Source organism: Cephus cinctus, unplaced genomic scaffold (assembly GCF_000341935.2).
Source record: "Cephus cinctus unplaced genomic scaffold, Ccin1 Ccin1_scaffold2262, whole genome shotgun sequence".
Classification (NCBI taxonomy): Eukaryota; Metazoa; Arthropoda; class Insecta; order Hymenoptera; family Cephidae; genus Cephus; species Cephus cinctus.
This window is the reverse complement of record NW_014334199.1, coordinates 48,126-69,337: the sequence shown is the minus strand read 5'-3', so window position 1 is coordinate 69,337 and position 21,212 is coordinate 48,126. Positions and strand designations below refer to the sequence as shown.

The following is a 21,212-nucleotide window of genomic DNA, read 5'->3' as shown; positions in this document are numbered from 1 at the left end:
ATCGAGAGACAGAAAGAAGATGCGGTTGTGGCGGATGACGAGATGGACCAGAAGGATGCTGCGGGAGAACGTGGCATGGGATCCGAGAGGTTCTCTCGCACACACATTTAACATCAAATTACTTTTACATTGTCCCCGGCCGAGTGATATTCCGAGCTAACTAATCCTTTGTGTCACGCGGCGAACGAAGGAATTTCTTTTGAGACGCGAAGAAAAGAAAAAGCGCGACCACCGCGCGCGGCCACCGCAACAGCCGCGCGCCGATCGATTCATTCGGGAATCGCGTCGACTGCCTTTGACCTTCGATCATCAAAGACACTTCTTTTGCCTTTTTCTTGAGGGGGGAAAAAAAAAATCAAAAAAAAAAAAGAAAGAAAGAAAACGAAGGAGAAAAAGAAAGAGATCAGGACCACTCGTCGTTTCTGCCTTGCCTCTTAATCCTCTTGCCCATGTATCGTTTGTCTCCTTTATTACATCCTCTTTCTCTCCTCTAGACTTATTTTTCTTGCTACGTATTCCGCATTGTAACAGCACTCCTTCTTGCCTTTAAGATTCATCTCTCGCACGGTTACCCTAAGTTTGTCGAGTGTTTTCGTCTCGAATGCCCGTTTGAACTCGATGATTGAGTAGCATTGCGAGTGCATCTTCGAGACTTCTCGATGATCGCTTTTTGCGGCCTCGTTATGCACGAACGAACCCACACACCACACAGTGCTAATCTAATTTACTGGCGCTCGACGAGATCGCAATCGATACCATTGGCACTACTACTACGATCGTCATCGCAGCTATTTCTAGTAACGCTTCATCATCATCGTCATCGTCGTCATCGTCATTCGTATCATCCACCTAGTCCGTTGAAAATGTTTGGCTATGTCCTTTTTTGAGAATGTCAATTTTGAATTCTCTTTCCTTCGTCGGCTCATAAAAATCTGGAGCATATTCATCACATGGGCGTATCGGTTTCACACTACTAACGGGATAAGTGTTACTCAATTTTTCTTGGAGGATATTCGTCCTATGGGATATATAAATCCTGTTTATATCTATATATGTGTTTCCTCATCTCATAAGGTAAAGAGAATGTGCAATCGTTACGGCATCTAATATTAAAGAGTATCCATAGGCACCATAGGCAGTATGGATCCTAGTGATTGCTATGAATAGTTCGTTACCAGTGATGTTTCTTCATGTGAATAGTCACGCACATGTGTACCATGGTTGCGTGCATCGAGCTAATGATGCATCAATGACTCTCTTGACACCTATGCAGTTTCCATAGGCCCCGTTGTCGCGAGTACCTTAAGAACTTCTGGGCACTTTTAGGACATACATTCTTTGATTGGGTACCTGGTATTGTATTTACCTGAGAGTTGGTTGTTGGCTGCTTTCCACTTTTTAATGCGTATAAAACGGTATCGTCTCTACCGAACCACTAAATGTAAAAACAGTTTACCAGGTTAACAGACGTATCGGCATCGTTCGTTTCACCTGAGATATTGTATTTCGTGGGTTAACCACCCGTACAGCTAACCGCCTACCGTGGAGATACGAGTCGAGCTGGAACAAGCCGAACATTGGAACGGTACCGCAACAGATAAATGGCTTTTCTGAAAAAGCTGAGCAGATAAGACAAAAAGGATGAAAAGGATCGAACGCAGCGAGCAGGAAAAGTACTTAGCCAGGTAGTGGAACTAGCAAGGTGGATTCTGTACAACCTTAGAGATCTTCTGCACAATGTCTCATCACGTTAGATTCTGTACGTGGCTAACCTGAATACGGCTCTGACTCTGATACTAGGACCAGTCCGAAAGCCTCGGGGCTGACTTATTAATTGGAGTATTGTGCCGAGCGAGTATCGTTCACTGGAATCAGATTTCCGCTTGCGTCTCGCCACGCTGTAGCCGCGTTACTTTAATACGGCTCTCTCACGACTAGTTCTCCGATCCCCTGTGATTCACATCCAATTCTAATTGAAATGACTCTGAGCACGGATGGATGGTTGACTATCATATTCGTGATAGTTAAAAACTTGTTGCTATCCCAGACGATACAGTTGCATTTACACGAGCGAGTAACGGTATATGGCATCATCGAAACTACAGTTCTGCACTGACTACGAAAGCATGGACCCTGCCCGCTGGATCATGGTATTTCTCTGAGCTCCAAAAATCGAAGCTCTATTTTGAATTTACCGCATAGAATAGGAGAGTGCATGTACTGTTTGTATGTTGGATCGTGAGAACGAAGAAGAAAGGGACGTGGAAAAGACAAAACGAAGAACGGAATAAGGGGAAAACGTGCACTTGGTTGTTGCTTTGCTGTTAATTACGGAATAGACGGAGGAAGGATTCAACGTCGCAAGAGGATTAAGGAAGCGGGTTCGCGGGTAATAAAGTCTCCTGGACTCGTAGAAGTAGGTTTTGTCCTGTACCGATAATGGGAGCACTTCATCAGGGAGATCCTTCTTCCCTTTTTCCCTCCTTCCTGTGGGACACACGTACGTGGGATCCTGCCTCACATCCTCGAACTTTCTGTCTCGCATCCCGCAGGAGGCCATCTGTTTCGTCATTACCGGGAGGCAGTAAACCACCTCCCTGCTATCCTGCTTCTCCCGTCCTGTCGTCTCCCTCGGGTGATACATCGTGTTTCCTTATTTGCTGGACGTGCTGCGGGAAAATCGTCCGAGAAAATCGAGTGATTTGTCCGGGAGGTGTTAATGGCCTCTGTGGCCTCTACGTCATTTTCGCCGTCCTTCCCTTTTCCGTCTTCGACGAACCCTTCCCAATGTTATAAAAAAACTCAAAAAGAATTCTGGTCCATATTATTTGGTAAGCATCCGGTAAGTCGAAGTCTTTCAAAATTCATTTTTCGTCCTCGAGACAGAACACACATTTATTCGGTTCATCCGGGAAACTAGTAAATAAGAAGATCGATAGGCCTGTAGGTAGGTAGGTAGGTAGGTAGGTAGGTACGTCGAGTAGGATCTGAAGGGGATCTTCGGAAGCTGTGAACCTGTCAATAAGGCGGATTCCAAGCCGCTTCGGTAGTGGAAAGTAAAGGGGGTTTAAAAGAGGAGCCGCCTATATGGAAGAGGGAACCGCCACGCCATCCGCGCCACACTAGAGTGAGGTGTGGACGCCCAGAACTCGTCTCTCTAACCTCAGAAGCCCCGATCGGCCCAACGGCGTGACTTGCACCTCGATTGCTCCTACGCCGGACAGACAGATACCTTCTCGAGCCTTTTCTTCGAGTGCCTTGCCACTGCCTTATGTATTACGTATACTCATTGTCAGTTACATGGAACCCTCTGGCAAAAGGGAGCGGGATCGTTAACGACCTGGCTAAACCATACCGCATTAATGCCCTAAGAACGAGTATCGTTAAACCTCGGAAATCTCGAAAATCCATTTGGCGAAAAAATTCGAAAAATTTTTCATTGTCCATTATACGTATGTTTGTACAGCCCGATTATTCCTGGACTTGTGATCCATAGTAGTGACACGAGTCTCGAATGGCAGCCGATTGCAATGAGGGGTCAGCGGGGTAAGCAGCTGCTTCCTTCTATCTCGCCGCCACATTTACAATCGTTAGCTACTTGAACGCGCTTAGAAATCGTTTAGCGTAATTATGGCCCTTGTCACGAGCGTCCCCGACAAACGTAATTGGGCTGTTTATTTTTTGATGTCTAGTGGGAACCGGGCTGAGAATTCTGTCTGATGGATACACGATGGATGACTCCTCGACATTCCATCGTGGCTTTTGACATCGCGGTGCCGATTGGTTGTCCCGACGCCTAAGGATAGAACTTCTTAAAGATACTAATAGTGAAGCCTCGATACGAGGCGCTATACGGAATGACGACGTCCATCTGGTGGATCGACCCGAAGTAGCTTATGAAATGGTACTGAGATACCTGAGACATTTCCATGCTGTGTGAACGGAGCGCAAATCGATCCAGGCAATCGAATATTATTAATAAAACCGAAGTGGACGATCTTGATCGTAGACATAATACCGCGCTTGGGAGTAGATACGTGTCGGCTGTCATTATGGAAGCTTCATTAGCCGACTTTAATTATGAAGAGATGAAGATCGTTGTCGCGAATAGAATAGAATAGAATAGAATAGGGCAGCCATCTTCGGCAGGATGACACGGCCGATCATTTATCATCTGGCAAGCAATTATCGTTATTAATATCGGTGGCGAAGCAATAGCTAGCCAGGGTGTCGGGAAGGCTAGTCTCCAATGCCCTTATTCTCTATCGTGGACCATCTTCACCATCTTCAGGTAGTATCTCAACGGGCTCCAGAGACTCGGTGGAACACGGCAAACTTACTGAACTCAAAATATCCAAGACTCAGCAGAGGTATGCGTAATACTCGAGGCAGGTCTAGGTAGAATTTCGGGTTTCCAGGGAACCCGTGCCGATTCGCGTCCCCTGGATATAGCTAATTCAAGTTTGTCCATGGGGTCAAGAGAATCGGTAAGGCAATAACATTAATCCAGGACAATGCTGCGGCAGAAGCGCTCCTCTCGCGGTCAGCCAACCTCCGTGTAAAGTCAGCCAGAGTAATCCTTGGTGGTCAACGTCCTGGTTCGCAGTACAAAGCACGCATACGGACTGACTTAGTACTCGTCCTTGTCCTCCTCGGCGTCTTTCTACCGAGCGGGCTCGTCCCTAGACGAGTTGTGGTTAGCAGTCCAAGACCCTCGACACAGACCATTTGTAATTTTAATAAGCCACGTCAGTGGCACTGCCCGTGGCTGTGGATAGAGTCGTGAAACCTTCTGAGTATCCTTAGCAGAATCAAACACGTAATAACCGAGCGGAGTTATTGTCAATCTCGTACAACGTACAGAGAATAATGATCACAGCAGGAATTGTCCCTTCTGTCCTCTCCTGTCTAGTAGCATCCTACTAGGGAGACACGTACTAATCCAATAGGCTAATCCAAGGCCGTTTGTAGACAGATTCGACTTAATCGCCAGACTATACGTTTCTTGCCTTATTTAATTAGAAAGTAGGGAACGTCGCTAATAAATGTGGCGGAAATTTAATGAATTTTTAAGACTAACCTCACGACGCGTCATCATCCCTTGCAGCCCCGTGGCGGCAGCCCGAGCCTGGGGAGGAGGATTAGCTCGAGCAATCTGTGGCATTTTTTTTCCTTACAACTGGCGACGAGCATTTTATGCCTAATTAATCGTCATAAATCTGCGAGGAAAGAGGCTGCTCCTCCAGGAGGAGATTAAGTGGGATTTGCATGAGACCAGGTCTTGATAAGACCCGTTAAAGAAAAAAGGGCCTAATCGCGACACAAGGCATTGTCAAGTAGTGCCCGTAACGCCAGATGCAATTTTCTTCAAGTAAACCAACCAGTAGCATCGTTCTCGTATTTTTCTCAGCCTAGCAGATTTCTCTTATATGACGTATTGAGCTTTCTCTCAGTTTACTATGGGCGTTTAGGAAAGCTTGGAGCTTCCAGCCCTCGCCGTAGCGCGTGCTGCAGAGACGCTCAATGTTATTCGAAGTTTCGAGTGCAGAGGCAGTTGATTTATCGGGCTCATTACTGGCTGGAATAGAGGGTGGCTACAGAGCAACAGCCACCCCAGCGGCGTGTTTTACAAGACGGCATTAATTGCTCGAATTAAATATGCACCTCTCTCTGCGCCGTAATTTATTTCGGTTTCCTTAAGCACTTTAAGTCGCGGCCAACTCGCGAGACGAGCAACGTCTTTTGCGCTATACTTTCCGGCCATTAACGAGAGCGCTGGATACGAATCGGACATGTTCAACGAATATATTGAGGATTACGAAATTGTCATAGACACTGTGTGTTATTTGTCTCTGCCTGTTTAATGTTTTGATTTTTTGTCATTTTCAGAAATGCTTGGAGCGAAGAAATCCGCGCTCAGAAAGTCTTAATTCTCTTGCACGCGCGAGATCGACAAATCGCACACTTGCAAAAGCGCGTGGCTGAGCTGGAGGATACTGCTGCGAATTTACACGCCATCGGTATTCGTGAATCTTCCGTATCGTCGAGTAACGAGACTCTTGGAAACGATACGTCCTCCTACCTATCAATTCCGGGGTCGATACAGTTCATCAAGAAATTTTGTTATTGCGAAGAAGGTAGATCCAAATCAAAACATGAACTTTCACAAAGTTCCAAAGAGAGTGTAATCGAAGCATCGGACGATAGAAATCATTTTGCGGAAAGTGGATCGAAAAAGTCCAGTGTCCCGAAATTAAAGTTACAAAGTTCAAGAACATCAGTCTCGGATAAGGAGCTGTTCTCAACGGTGACCGATCGACCAAGATTTCTCGGCGATCCCTGCTGCGAAATGAAGAGTCTGGAAAAGAGTAACGTACCGATTGACCGGGGCGACGGTCTCGGCTTTGCGCAGAAGAAGGACCTGACGAATAGCTCCAACGTGAGCTTGCAAGCTGAACCAAAGTCGAGGTATCCCGCGAGGATATCCTCCAGTGTACCCTGGATGAGAACGAAACGAAGCTTTCGTAGGAAGAGTCGAGGATGTCGAGGATTCGAGCTGGGGATGAAAAGAGAAGACGGTGTATCGCAATATCATCCAAGGAAAATCAGTGGGATCACGTCAGGGTGAGTCAAATTTTCTTTTTTACAATTCACGTGCGTCTAAGCCATTTATAATTATCGAAACCAACATAGCTAAACGTTCGCGCCGTTCGAGAACATTGAAAAGCAATGAACAAGTGATTTAGGGTAATTTCCGAAATAACCAGGCAGACTGTTTATTCGGAAAAAGTGTCGGGGAGGCTCGACGTTGTAATCGTCCAAAGTTACGAGCACTTTCGCGAAGTCGATCTTCTCCCTGGAATGGCTGAAAATGATTACCTACCAGCTAGACCAAGCGGTCTTCGAGCTGGCAGCACGTATGGCCGATTTTTCCTACGAGGATGGTTCGCACGGGATATACCTTGACGGCAAGTTACAAGCTGCAACAGTGCAACAGTGCACGCCGCAAGTTGGAAACGGCAAACGGCACACTGGAAACGGCCATGGACATGAAAATGCATGTAATTAGCTGAAATTGATGTTGAGCGCGAACACGGTGCAATTTTAATCGGCTGTCGTATGATAATTACGCGTGGCTGGCACCCCGCGACCCACGCTGGATAAATCATCTCTCTGCTCCTCTCTCTCTCATTCTCCCATTCTCACATTCACTCCCGTCACTTTGCCTATATTGTACATTGCAGCTCATCTCTCTAGCACTCATTCGGTACTCCGTATCCACGTATCCTCTCTGTCCCCTTTATCCTCGGTATCCGAGCCATATGAGCCATGAGCCTTGAGCTCCGCAACGATTCCCAGGTATTCGTTTACTTCGTATTAATCAATGTGTGAAATTGATTATAACACGGTATGTCCGTAAGGAGGGTTAGTGGAGTCTTGATCGTCACGCGTCCCCAGCATCCCTCTCGGTCAAGAGTCTCGTAAGACTTTCAACGTGTCCTTTAAACAAATCGTTCGACTTTCTCTCGTTTCTTCATAGCTACCGACATCGAGTTCATCTTAGCTCTGCTCTAACTCTGACAGTCCGCTGTTATACAATTGTACGAAACAAATGATCCTGCCCAATAGATTTCGTCCGGGTTGATTTTGCAATGCGAGAACGGAGGATCGACGTAGTATGGTATCTCAAAGTATAGTGCCCCCTGCTGTGATACGTGCCTTTGCGAAATTCATAGGGACCATGTCGAAATTGCATTGCCAACCGAGAGCACGTTGCCAGTGGTAAAATTAATCCGGTGACGAGTACGGCACATGCATATCCCACGTATTCGGGATCCAATAGAACGGGTAAAAGAAGATTGAAGTGTAACCAAAGTATTTTCAGTAACCGAGTGTCTGGAGAGAAAAGAGCTCCCAAGAATCGTATCCTCGAGGGCCTCTGAAAAATGAAGAAGCAGACAGTGCTGGTGATGGTAGCGCGGATCGAAAGGGCGATAATATCTCAAACCGAAACAACGGTAGGATCCAACAGGGAGCTGACCCATGACCCCTTGTTCTCGTCGAAGTTCTGACCTACGAACCCATTCTTAGGTCCGCAACGCTATATAGCTAATGCAGATCAGACGCTCCGCTGCTGGCAGCCTTCATGTGTGTTTAATATACTCACCTTACGTTATGTTCGTGTCCACGTTCACGTTCACGTTACGTCGCCCGTACGGCCTAGAGAATTGCCGCTAATGGAATCAATTAGGCGTGGATTAATATTGACAGATTTATTGACTTGCCTTTTGTACGCGTCATAGTGCACGGATTACAGGGACCGCACGATTTATTATTGAAAATGTATCCACGCTGTGGCAGCTCGTTCCCAGACGCGCCGTGTGAACGTACATTGTATATCTGTATTACATACGTGGACACGTACGTGCAGCTGTCTCCGTCCGAATACTCGATCCTGTTTCAGGTTATATGTCAGAAAGACATATTTCCTTGGAAAAATAAAGGAATGGATTAACGATCAATTCCCAACGCAAATTCGGAAATAATTCGGACTATATATATGTATGTACATGTATACGCGCATGTGCAAGGATTTCCTTATTCAGTGCCATTGGAGAATCCGATCGGTTCTGACTCGATTTTAAAAGGATTCAAATAAAGGACTGCTGGCTCTTGCGGTTCGTGGTAGCGTTCGCCGCGACTGTGTAGCGAATTTATCGCGTCCAATTAGCCGAAGGTTCGTGACACCACGAGAGGCATTTAAAGAGGGAAAAGACGATAGACTCGGACAGAATGACAAACCTAACGGGGACTCGAGGTAAGGCATGTCCGGCATCTTGTGCAAGAGCGGCCAACTCCTCTGAGGAACTTAATGCACCGATCGGACTGCATACCGAGCGACCAATTAAGATGCACCAGTAAAGAAATCTCTCTTGTCCTTGCCGATACGAAAATAAACTCATCCCAGGAGAATAAGAGAGAAGAAGAGGAAAGGAAGAAAAGGAGAAAAAAAGAAGCATGACTATCGGTGACCGATCGAAGCTTCTTTTCACGAGCGATTGCGATCGGTGCATCTTCTGGGAGCTCGAGAGAGAGAGAGAGAGAGAGAGAGAGAGAGAGAGAGAGAGAGAGAGAGAGAGAGAGGAATCTGGCAGCTCCCGTCTTCTTCTTTTGGACACTCGAAATTACTGGTAGCCACTGAGGTAGCCGATATCAAATTGACATTATCGAACTGTTTTAGATTAGGAAACTCCTCGGGCGGTTCCTCGAGAGACTTTTCCCATCGATTGTCTTTCCCCATCTCGTTGCACTCGGTATCTCGAGTGCACCTTTATCTGCATCCGTCGACACTCTCTTGCAGTTTGGCGATTTGCATACTCGCTCTCCGCGAATACTCGTCGCAAGTACCTGCGAACGTGCATGACGCTCTGAGCTCGTGTTAAGCGTAACAGCACTGCAGGCCTTTGGCATTGCATACAAAGTGCATGTGGCACACGAGTGCACCGGCTGGATTGTGATTCACTCGAGTCACCGGGTTACCGATCGATCTTTAATTTCCAATCGCATCGAACGTCGTCGCGGATTATCGGGACGTCGAACGGCGCCATTCTCGACAGGAGAAGTGAATCGATGTGCGAGACCGACGTTTCTCCTTGCGTCTCGCGTCTCGACGCTCCACAGGAACGCGGCTCGCATCAAATAAAATATAAAAGGCGCAACTCGCATGAACCTGCGGGTCACGAGTATCCTGGATAACATTCTCGAAAGATACTACCAACACGGATTCACTTGGTATCCGGTATAAATAAATAAGTGATCGTAATGGATGACATTGTTTGTTCATCAGGCTAGATTAATGACACCTCCTCCCCATTGCACGGCGTCTAATCCAATATAAGTTAACAGCTGGAATAGTTGCTCCGATAGAACAAGTCAAGATGGCTCTTGGTGTCTTCCTATTTAAGAGCGAGGACAATGGCTATACCAGACTCCAAGTGAAACGCTATACACGATTATTTAAGGTGATATCACACCAGCTCCGTTGCTACTACTGTAAGAGGACCTTTTCCAGAGATCTAGATAGTGAGTGAGTTTTGTACTGGAATGGCGGCAGGTGTGTACGTTAACAAATTGACCATAGTCTTCTATCTCTCTCTCTCACTCTCTCTCTCTATCTATATATATATATATATATATCTCTGCGCTTTTCTCTTGTTTCTCTTGTTACTCTTCTTGCTCCCATACGATTCCGTTGGCTCTTCCAGCAATTCCACCACCTTGGCTCATCTTAAATTTTCTCTCTCTCTCTCTCTCTCTCTCTCTCTCTCTCTCTCTCTCTCTCTATATATATATATATATATATATCTCTGCGCTTTTCTCTTGTTTCTCTTGTTACTCTTCTTGCTCCCATACGATTCCGTTGGCTCTTCCAGCAATTCCACCACCTTGGCTCATCTTAAATTTTCTCTCTCTCTCTCTCTCTCTCTCTGGACTGCTCATCTCAATGAAGCAACTCCTCTCGCATAATGCTCTTTGGTTCTTCAGCTTTCACGATAACGAGGTTGCGTCGATAAATCATATTTCTTCGCGATTCGTTTCCGCGTCGCCATAGATATAGCGCGACCTTCTCGTCCCTGATGAGCTTCCGGAATTCTATCCAAGATTCGTAGCCTTCGAACATTTTTTTTCTTTTTTTTTCTTTTTGAAGTATGAAGTATAACGTGAGTCGTCTGTGAAAGCCATATGTACGAATTGAATGTCCCTAAGTGGATTCTTTATTATTTACCATAATAAGTAATCTGAACATACGGAGGCTTTCGTTAGTTTTTTTTTTCTGAATAGAGTTCAAGAGAATCCTTCTAGGTATTTATCATTAAAATGATGCTAGAGATCTATTTGTTGCATTTCTTTTTACTATATACTGATTTAACAGGGACACTAGCTTCCTGTTACTGCTTAAGCGTCGAACGATCTTGAAGAATCAATATTATTCGTAGTTGACTCTCTGTTTCTCTAACGGACACATCTGAGATGTAGGCGAGAAAGGACGCATCGACAGAAATTTAGTGAATCCATTCTCTGTAGCTCCACTCGAACCACGTGATTCAGACTTAAGGTCATCTGGTCAACCTGACCACTGCTCTGATCTATCTCGTCTCTTGTAAAGTTTTATTAAATGCCACGTCACGTCGTGCTCGTCGTTCTCCATCAGCCAAGAGTTCAGAACTGCTGCCTGAGCAACTACAGCAGCAACAATAACTGCTGCCATTATCATTCGCCATTGGCGGAAGATGTCCTCGTTCCCCAAAAAAATATCCAAAGTCGACTATTATCAATCCGAACCATCTCGACCCACACGGATGAAGAAAATCGATGATGGAAGTTCAGTTATAAGGTGGAGCTGCTGTAACTCTGATTTCGTAGGTATTTAAGGCCTGTCTCAGAAAATTGGTCTTGGGACACACGTCGCTGACCTTAAAAGGCGTATCGCTCCTTGACCCGCGTTGGAGCTCATCCGTCACGCTTGTCAACCTTCGGTTCGCTTCCCATGTCCCCTTATATCGACATACAATAAACTCTCATGTTTCAGAGTCAAGGCATGTTTATGTACCTGCCAATGCAATCCTCTCTGACTAAGGATTCGGTTAGCCGTTGACCGTGGTGGAGTGAGGTCTTTGCAAAAAGGAATCGAGGCATTGACAATGTAGCGGCTGAAGTAATCCTCCATCGTAGATTGTCTCTTTAAAAAATTATGTTTTGAGAAACTTTATGATACTCACCGAAAAACTTAATTCTCTCGACGGTATATTAAAGTCTCAATATGTACGTAATGTATGTATTATATACACAAGCACTTCTGTATGGCGTTGAGTATTTCATATAGTCGTTATCCCGCAGAAGGGTAATTGATTCGGCCCGTTTAATTTAACGAAAATTGCCCGCGGATGGACATTTTGATAATCGGCTCTTGCGAATAAGTACCTCTAATGGTTGTAATTTAACGAAACGGGACTGGCTGACCGCATAAAGCACCCGAGAACACGGTTCATTAGTCAACGGACTCCTTTCGAGAGAGTCTCGGACACCACCTCGGCTACTCCTTCGTTTCTGTTCCATTTTCAAATATGAATTTTCTACCTGATATCAATGAATTCTGTCATTTGACATAAAATCGTGAAGCAAATTTTCTCCAAATATTTGTTCGATCCTCCATAGAAGCTTTCGATGAGTCTCAACGGCAGGATTACGCCACTGTCTTCGACGGCACGAGTTTCTCATTCGGAATGGCGTGTACTTCGTGATTGAACTGCCTCGTAGCTTCTCGAACACCCAGATCTACCAGCCATATAGTCAGTCAGCCAGCCAGCCAGCCAGCCAGCCAGCCAGCCAGCCAGCCAGCCAACCGTCTTCTCTTTGTCACGACGTATTTGTACAAACTCAAGCATTATTATTTCATCCGTAGAGCATTCATGGTCGGGGGCATCACTGCTGTACTGCCGCTCCGTTGGCTATCTTGATTTAATAACTGTTAATGTCATCCCAGTCAATCACTGGTTCCGCCCAGTTCTCGACGAGCTGTCAGACTACAAGGAACATCATCTCCTCGAACAAGCTACAATTTCCAATTGGGACGGTCGAGTCCTTATTCTAACGTTCATAACCGAAGAGCAGCTGCAAGGCACTTCCACGAGATTATATTGAAATCTTGAAAATCATTAATCGAGAGCAACGGATCTAGAAGGATCGCGAGAGGAGTATGTTATCAATTTTACATGCAAGGTCAAAGATCATACCTGGAAGTGGATCCCTCAGTGCCACCCGCAAACGAAAAGCGTAACCTGTTTATCGACGCGTACTCTGCCGTGAAGAGTAAGAGTCATTCGGGTGGTACCAATTTGTTGTCCCTTTATCAAGCGTCATCTGATGGCGACCCGACACCGCACTCGACTGAATGCAACGCTACCTCGAAGTGACACCGAGTACAATGGGAACAAAGCGTGTGGCATCCTCGCTGCTGGGTTTTGTTTCATTCCAGAGTGGACACCCGTGTTATTTGTCATACATTTTCAGCTTCGCCGATTTCATCTTGGCTATTTTTCTCTGCCTCCCGTCTTTGTCGGGACACGCTTGCCCACATATGACCTCACATAACGAGACTTCCTCGTACGGTCGAATCTCTTAAGACATCAGGTTACATATTTAACGAGTTGAGATAATTTATAAAATCCGAAAAGACATGGCAAAATTGACACGAAAAAAAGTGAATGCGAATTCGCGGGAGAAAGTAGCAGTGAGATTTCTTTTTTCGACTTTGCCCGACTTATGGGAGGACCCGATTTAGAAAGAGAGTTCAATATTTTTCATTCGACTCTTCCGTAAGACTCGAAAGCTCGGATATTTGACATTTCTAAACTGGCGAATAAAAAAAGGTCGAAAAACCAAGCGTTGCGGGACGCGTGGTTGTACGAAGAATCGGGGCCCCCGAGCAATCGCTAATTGGCATATCAATCCCGTACGAAACGGGAGATAAGTGCATGAGAAAGGCGAGGTCCTCTGGGGTTAATAAAGTTACATCTGCTTGCGCGATTAAACGTTTCGTGGCTGCCAATCAGCCACTGCTGCGAGTCGTTTAATCGCTGAGACCCGGATAAAAAGAAAGCTCTCGGTATCACTTGGAATGGCGGAAGGCCCCTTGTACCTGTCCGTTTTACTAGTCCTGGGACTAGACTCCCGTCCGTTTATACAGGCCCCTGCCTATATACGTACACGATGTTACGTATGTACATGAGTATGTACATGCCAGAAGCGAACACCATGACCCTGGCCTTCTCCATAGCCTTTTCTACCTTCTCCGTCTGCTTTACCTTCCTTACTGGGAAGGAGAGGAGAGATAGAACTCATCGAGAAGCATTGAAATTCTACGAAGCAATACGATTTTCATTTTGATACGGGCACTGCTGCACGATTAATTTGCTATGTTTATTATTAGCAGGGAAATCGGGTATTAGCTGTTTTCAAGATAAACAGGTAACCGATCGATCGATAACACTGCGGGTCTGTAAGATCAGTATCTCTGGTCGATATTTATATGTATCAGGGTCCCAATCGACAGTGTCACTCCTTGCGGTAACGACTTCATGTAAAGGATATCGCAAAAGACAGTAGACATTGGACACCCAAGAGAATTGGGGTATGAATTAGCCTTAAGTTACGAGCGTTCTTTTTCTTTTAAGCGCTCAGGGCTATTCGAATGTACACAAGAATTACTTATGGCTGATCGATCTGGAAATCTTTCTCCCAGACACGTCCCAGCTTCCCAACGAGCCATGTAACTAACAAATGAGACTTGTGAGATTTTCCCCATTTTTTGGGCGGAGGTTCGCGTATACCAGTGAAAACGCGATATTCAGCGATATTCAAGGTGTTTAACGAGTAAGTGGGTGAAACGCGAAGCGTTTACTCGCACGATACCCTAACGACCAATTGCCAGGCGTTTTGTTGGCTAAGCTAAAGCGAGAACAGGGCCTCCTAGCGAGGTATTTTTGAGTAATTACTGGTATCACGCGACGTAGAAGGTGTTACCTCGTTGTGAGAATGTGCGATCTAACCCCTTCCTCCCCACCCCCCCTCTCTCTCTCTCTCTCTCTCTCTCTCTCTCTCTCTCTGTCTTTGTATCTGTCTCCGTTTCGCTCACCCACTAGCGCTCCCACCATGTGGCTAGTGAGCCCTTCAGCCTCTTCGGCCACCATTGAGGTAGCCGCAACAGACAGCAGTTGGCCAAAACTTTGAAACTGCTAGTTCGATAGTCACGTGACTCCGATAAGCGATTATCCCTTAACAGACTTCCGGCTGGTGCCTAACGTAACGGCTGGTTGCTATATTGCTTTCTTACGACACTGCCTTGTTTCCCATCTTACATAGAACGCAAGGTAATACTGAACTTATACTCTCATTGGTATTGTACCGTATGGAAGAGCTAGGAATTTGAGTCTTGAATGTCTTTTTTTTTTTTTTTTTTAAATTACCAAAATCTTATGGAATTTATATATTGTCCGTGTCGGCAAGTATCTTTGTGGCGAAGGCATCCTTGTCGCGGGATAACGACGTCACGATTACGCGCGGCTGCGAAATAGCGCGCGATGGCATGCAGGACTTTTCGCCCGGCAAGTAGGAGCAAGTGGAACGTCCACATCGAAGCGGCCTTCTCTGTTGTGGGTTCGCCATGGCGTCACGCACCGTCGACCACGCCGCAATCCGCCACTTGCCTGATTCAGCGTTCGGTCCTGCGATCGCACGATACGCGCTCGTGCAAATTGATTGCGTGGATCGCCTCTACCGGCAGGAGGACAGTTCCGGCTCATCGAGCGAATTAACTTTTGCACTTGTAATCCACATTTAGGATTCTGAACTTTGTTTTTCTGGATGCTGATTTATTTGGCGCTGGTGGGAATCGAGAAAAGGAATAAAAAGTCTCTATAGGAACTCTTAACTGTTCTATATATATACTTTCGGTTTATATACTCGTATTCTACTTTATTATGCTTGATCTTTTGTATACTTCATTTTCTTCTTTTTTTGCGGATACCTGGTCTTTCGGTGCCGTTGTTCCAGATGACTGCGTCGACGGCACTCTTTTGTCCCTTGGCCTGTCATAATGACACAAGACAAAAAACTGTCAATGCTCTTGTATCGACTTCCATGCATGCATTAGGAGTGTCCAAAGTATTGTACGTTAAGTCGATTGGTAAGCAGGCGCCCAAAAATTCGTAACGAGACGAAAGAATCAATTTTTTAGAAATAACATGGAATTTCTATAGATCTGAATATCAGCACGTCGGGTTATGCGTGGAAGATATATTTCCTGATCAATCCCGGCACAACAATTTTGTACAGTCCTTGGAAGCTCATCAGTGTAGAAAAAGTCGCTACCGTGAGGTCTTCATACCGTCCAAAGAGGATGCTGACGGTTTCAATATAATCAGAGCCGATTACTATCATCTTCCAGAAGAGTTTCCAGAACCCTTCTTTATATCCCAGCTCGGCAAAGTATCGCCAAGGACTTTCTTCCCACGAAGGAGATCAAAGTTGACACAGAACGATACGTGACCTTCTCTGTGAGATTTTCCACGGGTATTATTAATCCCATGAATTTTTTCGTAACCACAGTAAGAGCGTGTCCCATCGAAGTCTCACGTGGTTTCCTCGAACGATAAGTGAAACTTATCCCCCCAGGTAATTTATGCCGTCGTAAACTTCAAGAGACGAGATCGGCATTCAGCTTCGGTTATGTCGCAGCGAGATCCGATACTCCGCGTCTCAGGTCAGATAGCTATCGTTATGGGAATCGGCATAACACATACGCAAGTTCCGGTACAACGTCATCGAGATCATTAAACGGCACGAACCTTCTTAGCGTAACCGTGCCGGTCAAAAGTCAAAGGCATAAACTGGATAGTTCTGCACGATGGAATGTAAAAAGATCAAGTGAGTAAATGAGTAAATGAGTAAATGAGTAACAGTATCTTTTGACCGGATAGATCGGTATCGTGTACCGAGAAACGATTCCCGTCGGTCTGGCGACTTGTCCCTGGGGATGCTCGAGGACTTGAACAAGGGCGATTCCGTCGACTAACCCCGAGGCCGTGTACTCGATCCCGGGCGAATATCGATTTCGAGGAGTCCATGTTGTAGAGTCTCCGGCCCGACTCGTAATTCTGGCGAAATCATGTTATGGGATTCGCGGCTCGCAGATCATACTCGCCCCTCGCCCGTGCCGTTGATATTAACGACGGCGAGGGGGTCGTAAGTTTGTCACAGGGTAGAAGGGGTTTCGAGGGTAGCATCGCTCAAAACTACCGCGCTAAGAAAAGGCTGCGAGAGGGTTGCCGGCAGAGCTAATTGCATGCATTTTTAAAGGCCGTTCGCATCTTAATCGGCGCTCCCTATGATGGAAATGCATGCATAAAGTCTGATATCTGTTGTACCCTTGGGAGAGAAAAGAAAGTAAATGGAGCGAAGAGAGTTTCCTCATAGTCATCCGGCTCTCTTTCTTTTCTCATTCGTCACTCTGACAAAGGGTTGCTAGTTTTGCTTTCAAAGTGCTTTGAATTCATTACATTTTTTTTTTTTTTTTCATTATGCACTCACGAAATATAGGCGCGTAAAAGAAAACAGTATCTCGTGAGATGGTTTTTGTGTTCCGAATCCTACGTATCCTCGAGTGAGCCGGGCAGAAGTCTCCCTCCTCTTACATTCTGGTCTCATCGAGATCGACTCTCTATGTGACCTCTTTCGCAGCATTCTCGCTCGACCTTATTACGTCGCCGGAGACGGTACCGGACTGACAGTCCACCATATAGACTTACAGGTGACCATCGTGAACGTGGCGCACGTCGCCATGAGTATTGCCACAGCCTCGAGTCCAGTTACCAAGGCTCGTTAATTTAGCAGCCGTCAGAGATCTAAAGCGCCAAAATTGCGAAACTGGGAGTATAATGCTACGGCAGATACAGGCACTCTAGATACAAATCGCATGCCTTTACTGCCACCTCCAACCTTTGAGATATCTAATACAAAGAGACTATAGTTAACTAGTTAACTTGTCACGAAAACCGATATTTTATGGTCGACTAATATTTTTATTATTCTCTCAAAACAAACCGACCCATAGAGGCCTCTTGGTCCTCTCCTCGCCGAGACAATATGTGAGATTGTCTCAGTCTCTCCAAGGAAGCCAATTTCGCGAGAGCTCATTAATCTCACGAGTCTCCCGTCATTTGTCTCTTAAGATAATCGATGAGAATTCTCCTGCTTCTCGTGTGACTGAGACAAGGGCGGAGGGGAGGCTTGGTATCTCCTGTAGAAGAAGTAATGGGGGTCCGTTACTCCGTTAGTCACTGAGAGAGGAAACCAGCATAAGACGAAATTAGAAAAATTCTGCTCTGCAGATGAGTATATAGATACGTTGATAGCATATCCGCCGATAGACACGCAATTACACAATCACCTTGTCACTGTATTATGGTCCATCCATTAGGTAACACAGTGCGGCCATTCGAAGCAGCTCATCTTTCACGGTGATTCGAGCCAATCATCTCCATACTGTCTCCCAATGCAAATCCTTCGATCCATAGTCCCGAAGGCAAGGATATAATCGATACGATTTCATAGTCTCTCGGAATGACATTCCAGATGGCGGAGTGTTTATTTAACGATTAGATCTACCTGGAGAACGATGTCACCTCGCGGTACGTGCCGAGGGAACCTTGACAGGAGGTTGCTGGATCCATGAGCCCCCCATGGAGAATGAATCACCGCGTCCCCGTGTCTTGTCGCCCGAGCCTAAGGTGACAGCTGTCAACTGTCAGTGCGTTAAGACGTGAGCTACGAGCTGTGGGAGGAGCATACCTTCCTTATGTGCTCAGGGTCCTCAAATGCTCAAATGCTCAAACTATGAGATCTTGAGAAGGTTCCGTCTACTATACGTGCTATACACTATACTTCTTGTCCTCTTGGAAACTCTCACTTTGAGAGCGAGACCAAGAAAGAGAGGGAGAGAGAGAGAGAGAGAGAGAGACGGATAGACCCTTGTACATTGAGAACCGATAGCGAAGGAGTCAGCAGTGTAAGTACCTACGCACTCTGGATTGCCTTGACCCGGAGGGCGTGCGAGGTGCCTTGGGGGATCTTGTTCCTTCGAACGGTATATAACTTGGAATTAAGGTACTAGGTGACCATGCGATTGGCTGTAATAATTTCAGAGTCCTGGAACACGGGCTACCGGATAGCTGGTGCCAGGTCGGGTTGTCCTTTCCTGATCGGTGGCAATCCTTGGACGTTATAGGTTGATGCAGAAATGGAATTAGCTTCGTCTAACCTCCAGAGGATACTATACACACATTGGTACCCACGAGGAAAATTCTCAGTGATCTGAAAAAGGTGTTAGCGCGTCCATCACATGGTACGTTTCTTTCACCTTTGTGTATGCACCAGTGCCACCCTGTAATTTAGTGTCGAGTCCGGCGTTGATTTCTCGCTGAGATAAACTCACGGCGAATAATTCACCGTTCAATCTATTCCCGAAGAGTGGATGGCAGCGGCTATCTTGACATTTGAATCGGCCAAGATGGACGTCCCGCGCGCCTTCGTTTCATTGCCGCAATTCACAATAATGACAGAACCGTAACGCCGCGATGGCTTCGCTTCCTCTAGTCATCCACTTCTCTTCCCTTTGGGACAATGGAGAGCTTGCCAACTCGCTTGCATAGCTCGCTGGCTTGCTTGCTCGTGCGATGACTATTAATGATTGCCGTCTACCCTCTTGCTTGACCCCGAGTCTAAACTTCCATCCGTAGAAAGTGTCACTCTGTCACGAAATAACCTGCCTCGTGTTTTTCTGAAAAAAAAAAAGTTCTACAGTTATGTATCAGCTGTGCTTGAACTCTCACTGTCATTTCTCGTTCCGATGGTAACGCTGCACTCGGAAATGAGAGTGACCAATGATTTATAACCGTGACATTATCATTCGCTTCATTGTCTCTTGTGAAAACGTTTTTCTTTCACCTAGAATCAATCTCCGTGAGCCAGATAAGAGTCGGATAAGAGGAACCAGTGTCCTGGGCGATACAGTGTCAAATTCTTTATCGAACCAAAAACAGATCTTAATGACAGGTCGTCACGATCATTGCCAGATAGTCTTTGTCGGATGACTTTTGAATTATCAATGGAGAAAGTCCGTATGGTTCGTGAACTCGTGGAGTTTTTCGTCTCATTGATCTCGGCTATAAAACGAAGTAGTAATCGCGGAAAACCACAGGTATATTTTTTCATTGCTGAACAGTTATGGTTTTCCGTGGTGATCCAAGTGAACGCGGACAACGAGGATCTAGGGAAAGGTAATCGAGATAACGCCTTCCTTCAAGGAGCGGTGACACGAGAACGGTCTCGTAACGTGGGAACACGACACTTTCACGTATTTTTTTATTTTATCAGAAAGCTCATAGCGCGACATTAGTCACACAGAGTACCGGCATTGCCGTTCAGTCGTTTAGAATGTTCTGTTTGTATCGCTGACGTCACATCCAGGCCTATAAAGTCTCTTGAATTAAACGATTGGTCTCCACTTAGCGGTATCGGAATAGTCGTCAGGTGAAGCGAGGCGTTCGCTTAGGAAAGTCCTGCTAGGAGCTAATGCGTAATAGGTCACCAAAGTCAATAAGAAAAAGAAAGATAATAATAAAGACAGAAATTAGTGAACCAACCGCGAGATGACAGCTCGGAGGATCTGGTCCAGATAGTAAGTTCGGAACAGATGGTCGGAAATCAATATCGAATTTCGGTCCAGGATTAGATGATCTTGAAGCGCATCAGCTAGAAATTGATGGTCCGACCAAGAGAGTAGCAAACAGCTTCTTAAAGACAGATCGATCTTGGATCCTGGATCTTTGACCAAAAGAGAAGAGAAGTAGCTTGTCGCATGTCACCCGGTTTTTGGGCGCGTTATGCAAATTCCAATCTTCACTCTTTCAGCGGCTCATCAGAAGCCGCTAATCTTAATTCGCTTATCGGGTTACTCGCGGTGCTCGGGACGATGGAGATGTTTTTGCCGGAAAGATAATCCGGTAGGTATGGTAATTCAAGAGGGCAACCATCATCAAGGAAGGTGATGACGTTCCGCTAGGTCGGAAGGTTCCAAGTTAGGTACCAGATTTACCCTGATCCCAGCGTACTCGAGGAGATCAGAGGGGAGTATTGCCAGGGCACGGGTCCAGGGATATTATTATAAAGTGGAATAAGGCGAACCAAGGTGAAGAGGTCGTTGACCATGGCTAAGATAGCGGAAGATGCGCATTTGATAGCGCCATATAACTCGGGGAGCGGCTCCTCTTTGCTGCTCTCCACCACAGGCACTATAATCCCGGCGCACTGTTCATTTTCCTCTGGTCTTTGACGACTCTCAAGCGAATTCCAGGAGGCTGATCCTTGCGAGTGCCGGCCATGGGCTACGGAGATTCCTGAAGGGATGTAACGAGGCGCCGGAAATGCATGCAAGATCAAATCTTTATTTCTTTAAATATCCATTACCCAGCATCCAGCCATCGCATCCTGTCAGATTTCAGGCATGTCCTTAACGTCTGACACACTCCCACTTACTGGTTGGAGTCATCGATGCCACCTTTTAATTGCCTTCTGGGTAATTGGTTAGATTCCCC

General features: G+C 46.0%; 1 protein-coding gene across 1 annotated transcript in view; it reads left to right on the top strand.

Moving 5' to 3' along the window:
- Positions 1–21,212, top strand: part of LOC107274106 (nucleoprotein TPR) — a 71,619-nt gene that overhangs the window by 7,358 nt on the left and 43,049 nt on the right. The window contains exon 3 of the mRNA XM_015752884.2: positions 5,890–6,624. Within this exon, the coding sequence (XP_015608370.2) occupies positions 5,890–6,624 (735 nt within the window). The remainder of the gene's footprint in view (positions 1–5,889; positions 6,625–21,212) is intronic.